The sequence below is a fragment of the Capra hircus genome (assembly GCF_001704415.2).
Source record: "Capra hircus breed San Clemente chromosome X unlocalized genomic scaffold, ASM170441v1, whole genome shotgun sequence".
Lineage (NCBI taxonomy): Eukaryota > Metazoa > Chordata > Mammalia > Artiodactyla > Bovidae > Capra > Capra hircus.
Genome location: NW_017189516.1, coordinates 20051741 through 20065247, shown reverse-complemented (window position 1 = coordinate 20065247; position 13507 = coordinate 20051741). Strand labels below are relative to the sequence as shown.

Sequence of the window (13507 nt, the reverse complement as noted above, 5' to 3'; positions counted from 1 at the left end):
AAAGAGGTGTGGCCCGGGCGTTCCTGCCCACATGAACTCTCTATTTTGCTTTTTAAAGCGCTTATATCTTCAGCCTTCTATTGCAGTGGGGACTGGTATTTGGGGAGTGTCTGGGATTCTAACAACTTCCTATGCAGACTTTCAGCTAATCTCTTTTTTCAAGCTCCACCTTCACCTCTACATCCAGAGAGTATGTGTACCCTAATCATTTCCTTTGGTGGGTGCTCTATGTTATAACTAGGGTTGGTCCTCAGATTTCATCACTACTGGCTTAGGAGGTGTCCCAGGGTGGAGAGTGAGACCTAAGTGCCAGTCGGTATTGATGAAAAGGGAAGAATTGTTCTACCTCTTCATCTGTCATTGGGAGTATGGAGAGATGTTTCAACATATAGGGTAATATATTGAGAGTTGTTCCAGCAGGGAGATTTTCCAACTAGAGATATCTAAGGATGGGGAAATGTGTCAGTGGGGAAGGGTGGTCATTCAGTAGGGGCTATATGGATGGATGAGGCTTTACGAATAGAAAGACTTTTCAGGTGAGTTTAGCAATGAGGTAGATATCAATGGTGAGTATTTCCGAATGGTTCTGAATGGTAAGATTTGACAATGAGAGCATTTTGATAGGCATGCCTGAATGGGGAGATATGCCAGTAGAATGTATTCTTGGGAAGATTTGTTGATAGAAGTTGTCAATGAGAATTATGTCATAGAAAGGTATTCATGAATAGAGAGATTTGTCAACTAAGTGGTCATAGGAGATATGCCAACGGATTGGGTAATCATCAAGAGAGATATTTGTCTCTAGAGTCCATCAGTGGATGATAGATTGCTCCTGGGTATTTGTGAATGGGGAGATTTGTCAGTTGGAGGTCATCAATGGAGATACATCAATCAGATGTTTATGAATAAAGAAGGTAGCTCAACAGAGGTATTTGTTACTGGGATATTTGTGGAAAACGGAATTTGTGCAGTGAAGAGAGGGGACATTTCCAAGGAGAAATATGCCAAGGGCTTAGAGACTTGTCACCTATAGTTTTGGTAGCAATAGAGATTTATAAATGTGATGATTTGTCCACAATGAGGACTTCATAGTGGGCAACGTTATCACTGAGGGGAGGGCTTGTCCTCAGAAGTCTTTGAAAATGTCAGTATTTGTAAGTGGGGTGATTTGGACACTGGGAAGCAGTGTAAAAGTCTCATAAGAAAAAGTAACACATGAGCATATTAAATATTTGTTACATCTCTGGGGAAGATTATCAGGATGATGAGTTAAACTAAGGTTTCCAGGGTGTATTCAATTATTACTACTGATAATATACATTATTTCTAATATTGTAAATTATCATTCCCAACATTAAACATGATTTTCAATATTGTAAATAATCATTAGTGATACAGATAATCACTATTAAACAGTAAAGTACATTTATCATACTACTCCTAATTAATACTTACAAGTGCTATGTACCTAGCACTGTTCCAGGCACTTTACACGTAAAGTTACATGCCTATGAGTTAGGCATTCATTTTATACCAATCTTACAGAGGTGGAACTGAGGTATAAAGAGGTAATGTAATTTCCCCAAGGTCACAGAGCTAGTACATGTAACGGGCAGGATTTGAATGCAAATGACCTGGCTTGAGTGTTTAGGTTCTTAATCACTACACTACACTGCTGCTGCTGCTGCTAGGTCACTTCAGTCGTGTCCGACTCCGTGCAACCCCATAGACGGGGGCCCACTGTCTCTGGGATTCTCCAGGCAAGAACACTGGAGTGGGTTGCCATTTCCTTCTCCAATGCAAGAAAGTGAAAGGCGAAAGTGAAGTCTACCGGTCTAGAAATTTAAATTACTGTAACATCATACAGGAAGTTATTGTTATGAGAGTTTCATGTGTTTTGACACCCCCAAAATACCCAGTGGGTGAATGCACTCATTAATCATCCTCTAACGCTAGCACAGACTTCAGAAGGATTCTGGGTAGGGACTGCAAGGCCCATCTTTCAGGGAGATCCTGGGAAAGGTTGAGGGCAGGAGAAGAGGGTGTCAGAGGATGAGATGGCTGGATGATATCATCGATGCAATGGACATGATCTTGGGCAAACTTCCGGAGATGGTGAGGGACAGATGCTGCAGTCCATGGGGTTGCAGAGTCGGACACAACTGGGCGATTGAACAACAACAACTGAGGCTTGGGTGAGAAGGGCCAGCCCCCAGGCTACCCGTGGAGCTGGACCCCATGCTGCACACCTCTCCAGACTGCCACCCACCCTGACTTGCTTCTTCTCAGCCATCAGTCTCTTCCAATCAGAGGTTCACACACAGACATGTGGAATGCTAGGGGTGACGGGCAACTCAGTTTACTCACTTTAGTGGATTTTCTTTTTTTTGGGGGGGGGGGGCGCTGTAGTGCAGCATGCGGGTTCTGAGTTCCCTAACCAGAGATCGAACCTGTGGCCCCTGCATGGGGAGTGTGGAGTCTTAACCACTGGACCACCAGAGAAGTCCTTTAGTTGATTTTCCAGAAGAGTGATGGGGGGTGTAATGACCCCAGGACTACATGTATCTTGCCTGGAGCTCCTGCTGGGGTCTGGGGGAGGTGATCTTGTATGCTGAGACTCTGTGAAAAGGGCTGCAGTAGGGCCTGGTGGTTATCCCATAAAGTATTGAGTCCTGATCCAGGGCACTACCTGTAGGTGGGCAGGTTGGCAGGAGAACCATTTCCACAATGGGCTTCATCCTTCTACTGCCACTTTCCACTTCACCTTCTTCCCAGGGGTAAACCAATGGAGAGCTCAGGGCACTTCCCAGGTGTCTCGGTAAAGAATCTGCCTGCCAATGCAGGAGAGGTGGGTTTGATCCCTGGGTCAGGAAGATCCTGGAAGAAGGACATGGCTACCCACTGTAGTATTCTTGCCTGGAGAATCCCATGGACAGAGGAGCCTGGCAGGTGATAGTCCATGGGGTTGCAAAGAGTTGGACATGACTGAACACACATGCATACATGCAGAGAACAGGCCCTGGGGTCAGGAAACAGTGTAAGAGTGCAGGGAGCTGGTACTAGGGTTTAGTGAACTGTCAGGTCCTTTCTTTGTAACCATCAGCAGAGGCTGCCATTTGCCCCTTTTGGTGGACAGGGTTCAATCCTCCCAGGGCATAACCAACGTGTAAATATTAAGACAAAAATTGTTGCTGGAAATATCTGCACATCCATCCCTGGGACATACCTTGAGACCTGGCAGAACCTTCCAGGAGTACAAAAGGACATGGACCAAGAGGATCCAGGGGGCCATACTAGATGACCCAGAATGTCCTGGAGGAGACCTGGGTTCTTACTGGTAGCACCAGTAGGTAGTCTGATGGGAGGGAATTTGGAAGTCTTTTCCTTTGACAAAGTAAAAGTGTTAGTCACTTAGTTGTGTCCAACTTTGTGACCCCATAGACTATAGCCTGCCAGGGTCCTCTGTCCATGGGATTCTCCAGGCAAGAATACTGGAGTGAGTTGCCATTTCCTCCTCCAGGGGATCTTCATGACTCAGGAACTGAACCTGGGTCTCCTGCATTGCAGGCAGATTCTTTACCACTGGGCCACCTGGGAAGCCCTTCCTTTGACAAAGATCTATGTAAAGCAGATTCCGGTCAACAGGACACTTGAGTGTTCTACTGAATGTTTGCACCAATCTGAAAGCCCAGTTCCCAGGGGCCTCACTTCAGTTGGATCTTTGGAGTGTAAGGGGCAGGTTCTAGGGACTGAGAAGGGCCTGGGTCAAGCTGTGTAAGCAAGAAGTCATGAGGAAGGGAGTGTTTGGAAGGCCTCTCACTCAGGTTTTTGGGAGGAAGATGAACCAGAAAGGTGAGGCTTGAGTCTAGAGGCCTGAGTTTTGGTGAATGGACAGCTGTGTAGGGGAAGGTGGAGGTGCGGGTGAGCTAATGCACCTGGTTGGTCCTGATTTTGGACCCTAGCTGCACTTCACTGCTTCAGTTGATCAAAAGAGTGAGGGGAGCAGAAATAGGGGGGAGGGAAGAAGGGCAGAACTTGGGGATTTTCAGATCACGCCTTCTGCCCCTCCCTCCTTGTCCCCAAATGAACACTTCCAAGGAATCTCCCATAGGCTGTGGGTGGGAGGCAGGGCTGCCCTTTCTTCCAGAGACCCTGGCTGAGTTATGTTGACAGGGGTTGGGGGGGACCTCTGGGCCTACTGGAAGTCTCCCTGTTCACTAAAGTCAGACTCACAGTACAAAACCTAAGGTTGCAACAGTGACACCCACAGGTTTGGAAGGGGTAAAACGTCCTCCCTAGATGACATCAGGACAGCACCTGAAGCGAGGAGAGCTGTATACAAATGATTGATAGGGCATTTGTCAATGAGCTGGTCCACTGGAGGGATTTGTGAATAGGGGAATTTGCCAGTGAGGTTGCCATTTGGTATGCACGCATGTGTGCTAAGTCACTTCAGTCGTGCCCAACTCCACGACCCTACAGACGGTAGCCCGCCGGGCTCCTCTGTCCATGGGATTCTCCAGCAAGAATACTGGAGTGGGTTGCCATTTCCTCTTCCAGGCGATCTTCCCGACCCAGGGATTGAACCTGCATCTCTTACATCTGCATTAGCAGGCAGGTTCTCTACCACCAGGTCACCTGGGAAGCCCCTGCCATGTGGCAGCAGGAGGATAATTTCTGAACTAGAAAGCTCAATGCAGTAGGAACTACAAATTAGTCTGGTAAAATGCTTTAAAGTATTGAGTAGAGAGATAATCCAGTAAGTCATGGTTGGTAAGGCAGGCTACATGACAGCAGTGCTAATCCCAATGTAGAGAATAATTATCAATACCTCAAACTGTATATAAAATATAAAAAGCAGTGGACACCCGTCACTCCTCAGCATTGGTCCCAGGGTACCCCCACCAGGTCAAGTGACGTGGGTTTGTTCCCAGACACTACACAGGGAGACTGCCTGCTGGGTGGTAGTTCTTTATTTCATCCTCTTGAAGAAAGGTGGGAGTGGAAACAGGTGAACACGGTGCAAGCTCGGCTTCTGCTGCGCGGGGTTCAGGCCCCCCGGGGCCGCAGGGACTGCCAGGTGCACATCCCTGGCTCCCGGGGCAGGCAGGCCAGGTGGCGGCTCTGGAACCCCTTGTCAGAGCCTGTGAGCAGCTGGTCCGTCCACAAGCAATGAGTGTCGCTCTGCAGTTTGCAGGGGATAGATGAGCAGGGAAACACCTGGAGGAGGGGGAGGAGGAACAGCTCTGAGGGCTTCTCCTCCTGCCCCTCCAGAGAACTTTCCACTCCTCAGCTGTTAACACAGAGCTGCTAGGGAGACCTGGTGTCACCTGACGTGGGTACAGACTCAAAAACAGTCCCTCCCATTGTGGGGAACAGTCAAGGCTTGGTGAGATGATAGCAATCCATGTCAAAGATCAGTTTCCTGGAATGGTGGTAGGGGAGCAGTCAGGCAGGTCACCTGGGGGGACCCGTCCCATTGGACGGGGAATAGCTGGCAGGCAGGAAACTTAAGCCTAAGAAGGAAACATGGGGCTCAGAGATAGTCACTGGGGTCAGAGGACTTCCAGGGCCATCAGGGAGCAATCCTGGAACCCTCAGAGTGGCAGAGCAGTCACAAGGGGGAGTGAGAGGGACAGAAAGCAGGCAGATAGTCTAGGGAACTGTGAATCCCCAGGTATCAGACACAGGGCAAAGGAACAAGCAGAATGTCCAGAGGAACAGTCTCGGATTTGAGGGAACAGCAAGAGAGATCAGGAATATCCCTAGGGTTTGGGGAGCAGCCATGGGGACAAGGAATAGCTAGAGGGACCAAGAAACAAGCCATGGTCTGGGGGCAAGCCCAAGGACTGCTCTCCAGGAGGTGGGCAGGTTCCAGGCACTCACTGTGCATTCCTCACAACCAGCAGCATAGGTCTTGGTGAATCCCCGGCGCTGAGCAGAACTCATGCTGTTCCAGGGAGCCACAAAACTGCAGGTGGTGATGTGCAGGTGCCCATTTGACAATTGTCCTGGGGGGGGGGGGGGTCAACAGGCAGCTTCTGATTGGCTGAACCAGGGACAGAGTAGCACCAGATTGGTGTCCCAGGACCACCGACACCCGCTGAGCAAAGCCCCAGCCTTCTGATAGGCTGAAATTGGGGCATTCCTCATTTCAACAGGGACCATTCTTTTAGAGCCTCCCTTCCCTTGCACTTGCGCAGTTGCCAGGCAGCAGCGGAGGGTTGGCGTGGCACAGGGCGATAGGGTGGGACCTCACCAGCTATGAGAAACTCCTCACTGCGATTCTGGGACCTGTGGAAGTATCCGCAGACGCTCTCCATGGCAGGGGTGTAGATGAATCGGATGTCTGGGGCATCCCTCAAGGCACTGAACCCTTTGAACATCTGTCAGTGGATGAGGGGAAGAGTCTTTTACTGACACAGCCCTCCCACTCCACATTCTTCCCTGAAGTCAGATAGCATCCTGAGATCACAGCTAACTTCCCCGCCAAACTGGTGGCCAGAGGCTTTTATTCTGATGGGGAGGAAGATGTTAGGAACTGCTGGGGCAAGAACTGAAGGGTTACCTTAGTCGTCTTGATCTCATAACGCTGGTATAAGGCAGTCTCATTGACTTCTGCGGTCCCCACGAACTTGGCCCTGATGACTGCAAAAGAAGAGGGGAAATTAAAAAAAGTCAAAGGGACTGCAAGGGGCCGATACAAATAATCACAATAATACTAGCAAAGCACATACTTAAATAGGGATTGCTGGATGCCAGACAGCACCCTAGAGATTTATACATTTGTTAATTGCTTCATGTGTATGTTGAATGCCTATTCTTGGCCAAGCACTGCTTCAACCCTTTTTCCTATATTCATCCTGTGTTCGTTCACACAACAAATATTTTAGAGCACCTGCTCCATGCCAGGCACTGTTCTGGGTGTCAGGGACACAGCAGGGAACAAAACACAGAAATCTCTCCCTTTGTGGAGCTCACAGTCTAGCTAGGAGAAGAGAGACTAAACACACGTGAAATAAGTATATGGGAAGTTAGAAGGTAGTAAGTGTGATAGGGAACTTCAGAGCTGGGTGAGGGGGATCAGGAGTACTAGGGGACAGGGGTTCAAGTTTTGAATAGGGTGGTCAGGGAAGGTCATCCTGAGAAGGTGACATTTAAGGCAGCCACTTATGTGGATACCTGGGGGGATGGGTATACCAGGCAGAAGCAGCAGCCAGTACAAGGGCTCTGAGGTTGGTCTGGGCCTTGAGTAATCAAGAAAGCGTGAGGATGCAGAGCAGCTAAAGCAGAGTCAGTGTGCTGAGTGGAACTGTTCTAGAGGTGGGCACCCTCGTGCACCCCACTGGACTGAGAGGGAAACCAAAGCTGGGAGTGTGTGGGCAAGGTGGGCACACTCACCGACTTCGGAGTTGCAGAAGGCCGTCTGTGGGTGGGGTGGGATGCAGGTACAGGCTCGGCTGGGGGCCGTGAGCCACAGCAGCAACAGGATGCCAGAGGCCATGGGTGCAAAGAGGGCCATGGTGGGTTCTGTGGGGGGTGGGGAGGAGGGGTCAGAGGGCCCCCAGCCCAGCTGATCCACATACCTGGGCAGGCCTCCCACCCCACTCTACACCACACCCCTCCACACACACACAGTGGGGATTTTAAGGGGCTTGGGGATTTGAGAACCCAGGAGAGTTTAGGGGGATAGGGAGTTAGGAGAGTTTAGGAGTCGTGGAATTTGAGCAATTTAAGCTTTGAGCACTAGGTAAGTGGGTGAGTTATGGGGCTGCAGTGTTTAGGGGGCTGGGGGAGTTGGAGAATTTTGGGGTGTTAAAGAAGTGGGAGGGTTGAGGAGTTGGGGCTGAAGAATTTGGGGTGAGGGGAGCTGGAGGAGTTTGCGGGGAGGTTGGGAGTTTGGGGGTTGTGCATATTGAGTGGTAGGGGAGGTGGGGCAGTTGAAGGAAGTTGAGGAATTTGGAGGAGCTTGGGATATTAAGGGGTTGACAGAGTTTGAGGGCTTAAGGGGGTGGGATGCCTGAGGAATTAGGGTGCAGAGAAAGCTTTGAGTTTAGGGAGTTGGGAATTTGGGAGGCTGGGGATTGTGGGGGCTGAGGGAGCTTCGGGGGTTTGGGTTGCTGGGGGACAAAGAGGGAATTTAGGGGAGTCGGCAGCTTGGGAGGCATCTGTGACTTTGGGGGCTCGTGGCTTTCGGGGAGCTGGGGATGGATGTCAAGGGTTCAAAGGAGTTGGGAGTGTTGGGATTGAAAGAGCGATTCCAGCCCCCCTCCCCCGTCCCCACCCTTTTCTCCTGCTCCAGCCCAGGGTCCTGGTACCCGCCGGCCAGGATGAGCCGCCGAGTATCAGGCAGGAAAGCTCCAGCCCAGTTCCAGGCCCCGCGGGCCGCCCAAGCCCCTGCCTACCTCTGGTGTAGCCTCTCTGGGCGCTGGGTCTGCGGCGATGGCGGCAGGGCCTGAGCTGCGGAGGATAAATATCCACGCGAGGGCGGGGTAGCAGCAGCGGTAGGAAACCACAGGCCTCCAGGCTTCCTGGATGCATTACTCATCCGCCCACCATCCGTGGAGGCCAAGGGGCGGGCCCTGGGCTGCCGAAAAGGAGATGCACCCTTCTCCTCTCCCTCCCCCAGAGCCTCGCCCTGACCACCCCCTCCCCCGTCTCCACGTCAGGCACCATCCCTCCAGGCGGTCTCAGCCGAGGGTTACAGGCAGGATTCCACCCAATGCAGTTCCCTAAAGTCTCCAGAATCTGATCACCCACATCCTCCAAAACCCCTCATGGGTGAAGCCCAAATGGTTCCTTCCTTCAATAAACACTTTGGTATGCAACTACTGTGGGGGGAGGCAGAGAGCAAACAAGTAGAAACAGTGGAGGGAGATAGGGCAGATGAATGGAGGAAGGATACAGTGGGGAAACTGAGGCACAGGCGGTTAAATGATTTATCCAAGCTCACAGTTAATAAGTGGCAAAACTGGGATTTGAACTCAGGTCGTAGAGCCAAAGCCTGGATCTTAACCCCTCTCAGAAAAACAAAACAAAACAAAAACAAAAACAGGCAAACAGCATTTATATAGCACCAGCTCACTTCATGGAAAAGGAAATGGCAACCCGCTCCAGTATTCTTGTCTGGAGAATCCCATGGACAGAGGAGCCTGGCAGGCTACAGTCCATGGGGTCGCAAAGAATCAGACACGACTGAACAACTAACACAACTCACTTCAAGCTCATGATAAGCCTCTGGGATGGTTATTGATATTATTCCCATTTCCCAGAGGAGGCACAGAGGAACTGAAGAACTTTCCCAGGACCACAGGGCATGGCTGGGATTTGAACCTAGGCTAACTAGTGCCAGGATCTTAACCCAGGCAGAGCACAGTCCTGGCAAGCAGGGAAGCTGCCAGTGAATGAATGAGCATTGGGGTGGGGGGAGCTGAAAGGTGGTGAAAGAGGCCAGTGAGTCAGTAGAAAACAGATCCCCTCCCATCCTGCCCTCCCCCTTCCCCACCAACCTTCCCCTGCCCCTGGTGGGGGGTGGGGTGAGACAATCTGTCCAACAGCTTCCAGATGCTGCCTGGATCTTCCCTGGGGTCCTGGGAAAGGGCTCTGAGGGCCAATTAACATCCTTGGTTAGTCCAGGGAGGACAGGCCAATGATAATGATGATAGCAGCCTCTTCCGGAGCACTTACTATATACTGTGCCCTGAAGCCTTCGTGTAATTCTGTCATCAGATCTCTGTTACCTCCTTGCTAATTAAGCTTGATTAAGTCAGCAAGGTTAGCACAACCATCACCATCACCAATACCACCACAACAGAAACTACTGCCAGCACTAGGGAGTTCTTACTATTACTACACATCAAACACTGCTCTGAAATCTTTGTAGCTACTCTATCTGTCATCAATCCCGATTACCTCCTTGTCAATTAATAATGGCTAACCTAGGGATGTTAAAACCAATAATAATAATAGTGCTCGACACTTTTTGAGGATGGAGGCTTCCTGTGTGCCAAATACTAAATAAAGCCAGCACAGGCTTTAGCATGCCAGTGCTAAATGTTTTGTCTGAAATAGCTGTTGTGTTTCCTCACAAAATCTGTGAGTTAGAGACTGTTCATGTTCTCATTATCCCGATGAGGAAACAGACAAAGGGGTAGAGTGATCTGCCCAGGAATGAGAGTGAAGAAATGACTCTTTGGGTTAGGGGGGAGGTGGTGGTAGGGGGACTAGATAAGGGGGAAAAGACATAAACCAGGAATTTGGAGAAGCTGATTGTGAAAGTGGGGAGTGAGAGTGATGAGACGGGGGCTGAGTAAGTTGATCTTGGGGCAAAGGGAGAAGTGAGGGCAGGGGAAGTCCTGCTGCAGCCCCTCACTAACCCTGCTTCTGACGCCAGCTGTTAGTCTGAAACCTGAGTCAGCACAGAGTTTTGCCCACTGTCTACATGTGAAGGGTTGTGTGGATGCGGGTTATTGTGCAGATCTCAAAACCAGTGGGGTTTCCTGGACGGGTAGTCCAGCTGGTGTAGCCACCTGGTGAGGTGGGTGTGGGGGGTGTGGGGTTCAGCTGGTTGTGCAGACACCTGACAGTCCTCCCACACACCGAGTGCTTGGGCCTGATTGTGCCCTACGTACAGATCAGGAAACTGAGGCCTGGAGGGGGTTTAGTGACCTGCTTGGGGTTAAACATGGCCTTAGGAAGAGGAGAGGCCAAGATTCAAACCTAGGGCTGGCTCGGGGATCCCAGTGTTCAGAGATCCCTACAGGCACAGCATGTGTGGGCACACACATACACACAGTGTTGTGTTCAGGCTCAGGTCCAGAGAAAACAAGGTTTATAAAAGGGGCCTAAAGACTTCAGGGGGGAGTGTGCATGTGCCCTACACAAAGCATCCTGTTGTGTCTGCTTCTGAGGGTTGTGTGTGTGGTTTTAGGTGGCGTGTGCTCCTCTGTGTGGTGTGCGGTCTGTGTGCGCTGTGTACCTGAATGCTTTGGATAGCCCACTATGTTTGTGTTGCTTCTCGAGTTGTATCTGCCTCTGTAAAGCAGGTCTGGGTTGCACATGGAATTAAGGGTTTGCGGTCACCTCTGAAAGCTGGGTGTGCGCCTATGTTACATCACCTGCCATTTCTGCCTGGTTTGCCTGGAATGCTATCTAAAGCATCCTGGCAACAAGATAACGACTCGGTGCTTCTCAGCACCCCATCGTGACGCCACTCATTTGGGAAATGAGGAAGGTGGGGGGCAGTGGAGGGAGGGTGAGGCCTGAAGGTCAGTCGGTCACCCTGACCTTGCGGGCTTCCTGTGCCTGTGTCGGGAACTGAGAACCGCCACCACCCCAGCAGCCCCTCCGGGAATGCAGCTCTCTACCCTGTCGCCTGTCTACACGGCGGAGGGAGGGCACAACCCTGCGCGTGCATCCATGTGTGGTGAGGCTGGGGTCAGCTAACTCAGTTCCCTCTACCCTGCCCAGGGTTGGGGGAGACTTGAGGTATCCCCACACCTAAATGTGTGTGTGCGTGCACATACACACCCCAGAGTGTTGTTCATGCACTTAAGAGGTTGTGGGTGTCCCTGGTTGTGTATATGCCTGTTTGTATGTATGGCAAGGCACGTTTTGTATGTATGTGTATCCCTAGATACACTGTGTGTCCAGGAGGGTGGTGTGTCTCTGTTGTGGGTCTCAGTGCTTCTGTGAATACCTAGAAGTGTGTGTACCTCTGGATGTAGGGTGGGTCTTTCCATTTGGTGTGCATATGCCTAGGAATATTGCATGTGTATGTATGTGAGTGTTGAACATGTACCCAGTTCTGTTGTATGTGCCTGTCACACTTGCGTGTGCCTCTGAGGGTTGTGTCTCAGTGTTGCACAGGTAATCTTCGTGTTATGTGTCCCTCTGTTACATGGCTTTGGGTGAGGAGGGCTGTGTGTACGTCTGTGCCCAAAAGTATGGACTGCATGTCTACAAGTGTTGAGTGTATACTGCTGGGCTGGCTGGCTGGCTGGCTGTGTGGCCAGAGAGCAAGGCGTGCTCCAGAGCTTGTGTTGGCGGTGGGTCTTTCCATTGCCTGGGTCTCAGTGTGTGTGGGAACCTCTGGGTGTGGCAGTGGAGATCTGAGTTCTGAGGGTTTGTGTGTCTCTGGGTTGTGTATGTGTGTGGAGGAGATGCACACACAAGGCCTCCTGGCTGAGGGGTCCAGTTGCTACATGCTCACCACCACAGCCCTACACACACACATGCACATACTCACTTCTCTATCATCCATCCATTCACTGTAAAAATAAACTTTCCCTTTTCCGGAAAAGTCCCCCACCCCTTACCCATGCCTCTGCCCGGGAAAGCAGAGGCGGGAAGTCTGGGACTTGGGGGTGGTGGAGGGAGGGACAGGCAGCCAGGGCTCTGAGTTGGAGTCTGAGCTCCCAAGTGCTGTGTGACCCCAGCTGCTAGCTGGCTATCTCTGACCCACCTCTTGTGGGAAAATGGCTCTGTGTGGCTCCCACTGGATGGGCTCCCCTCACCCCTGCCCTGACCACTGACCACACTCCGCCTTTCCACCCTACCAGCTCAGCAGCACAACGTACCCTGTAGTTGTGAAGATGGGGCACGCACACTCTGGGATGGGCAAGGTAAGTCCCCAGGTGGGGTTTGGACCTGTGTGCTTGTAACTGATGCATGTTCCTGGCGCTGTGCAGGTGTAAGTACAGGCATACCTCGTTCTGCTGCACTTCCCTTTATTGCTTTTCACAGGTACTTTTTTTTTTTTTTTTTTTACAAATTGAAGGTGCATGGCAACCCTGCATTGTCAGATGATGGCTAGCATCTTTTAGCAATAAAGTATTTTAAAACTAAGGTATGTACATTGTTTTTTTAGATATGTATTGCACTTAACAGAATACAGTATAAATACAACTTTTATATGCACTGGAAAACCAAAAAATTTGTAACTTGCTTTATTATGACCTTCACTTTATCACGGTGGTCTAGAACTAAATCCACAGTATCTCCAAGAAAGTATGCCTATAGAAGCATATTGTGTATTCAGTGAATAAAATAATTTTGTATGTGTGCCCTTTATCTATTTGTATTTTTCCACATATGCTTACATTTGTTGGCCCATTTTTCTATCCTGCATTCAGCCAGTTTTGTGTGTCCTGTTATTTGTTAGTGTTTCCAGCACTGTTTGTATGTGGGCAGGCCTCTGTTGAACACATACTATGTCATCTTTTACATTCAAGGGTCTTGGGGTCCTGTGTGCTGGCCACCCATCTGATTTTGTCTGTATGTCCATAGAAAGCAGACTTGTAATTTTTATGTTTGTGTCCATGCTTCTCTGTTTACATATTGTATATACAATGGATTTTGTGTCTGGGTGCCCATATTCATATACTGTATATACACACAATTTTCTCACAGCTTTATTGAGATATAATGCACATACCATAAACTGACCCATTTAAAGTAAGAGTCTAAAAATCGGGTTGTATGTACTCATACCCCATGAGGTATCTGC

At 50.2% G+C, this 13507-nt stretch overlaps 2 protein-coding genes across 4 annotated transcripts in view; one reads left to right on the top strand and one right to left on the bottom strand.

The window, feature by feature from the left end:
- SYN1 (synapsin I) overlaps window positions 1-13507 on the top strand; it is a 53922-nt gene that overhangs the window by 35137 nt on the left and 5278 nt on the right. For both annotated transcript variants that reach the window (XM_018043747.1, XM_018043746.1), the window contains exon 6: window positions 12561-12623. In XM_018043747.1, coding sequence (XP_017899236.1) covers window positions 12561-12623 — 63 coding nt within the window. The remainder of the gene's footprint in view (window positions 1-12560; window positions 12624-13507) is intronic.
- TIMP1 (TIMP metallopeptidase inhibitor 1) lies at window positions 4956-8610 on the bottom strand. 2 transcript variants are annotated; one of them, XM_005700836.3, is made up of 6 exons: window positions 8406-8610; window positions 7402-7530; window positions 6569-6648; window positions 6260-6386; window positions 5887-6011; window positions 4956-5220 (listed from the first exon to the last, which is right to left on the bottom strand). In XM_005700836.3, the coding sequence occupies exons 1-6, from the start codon at window positions 8539-8541 to the stop codon at window positions 5050-5052; spliced, it is 768 nt and encodes a 255-aa protein (XP_005700893.2). In that variant the 5' UTR covers window positions 8542-8610; the 3' UTR covers window positions 4956-5049.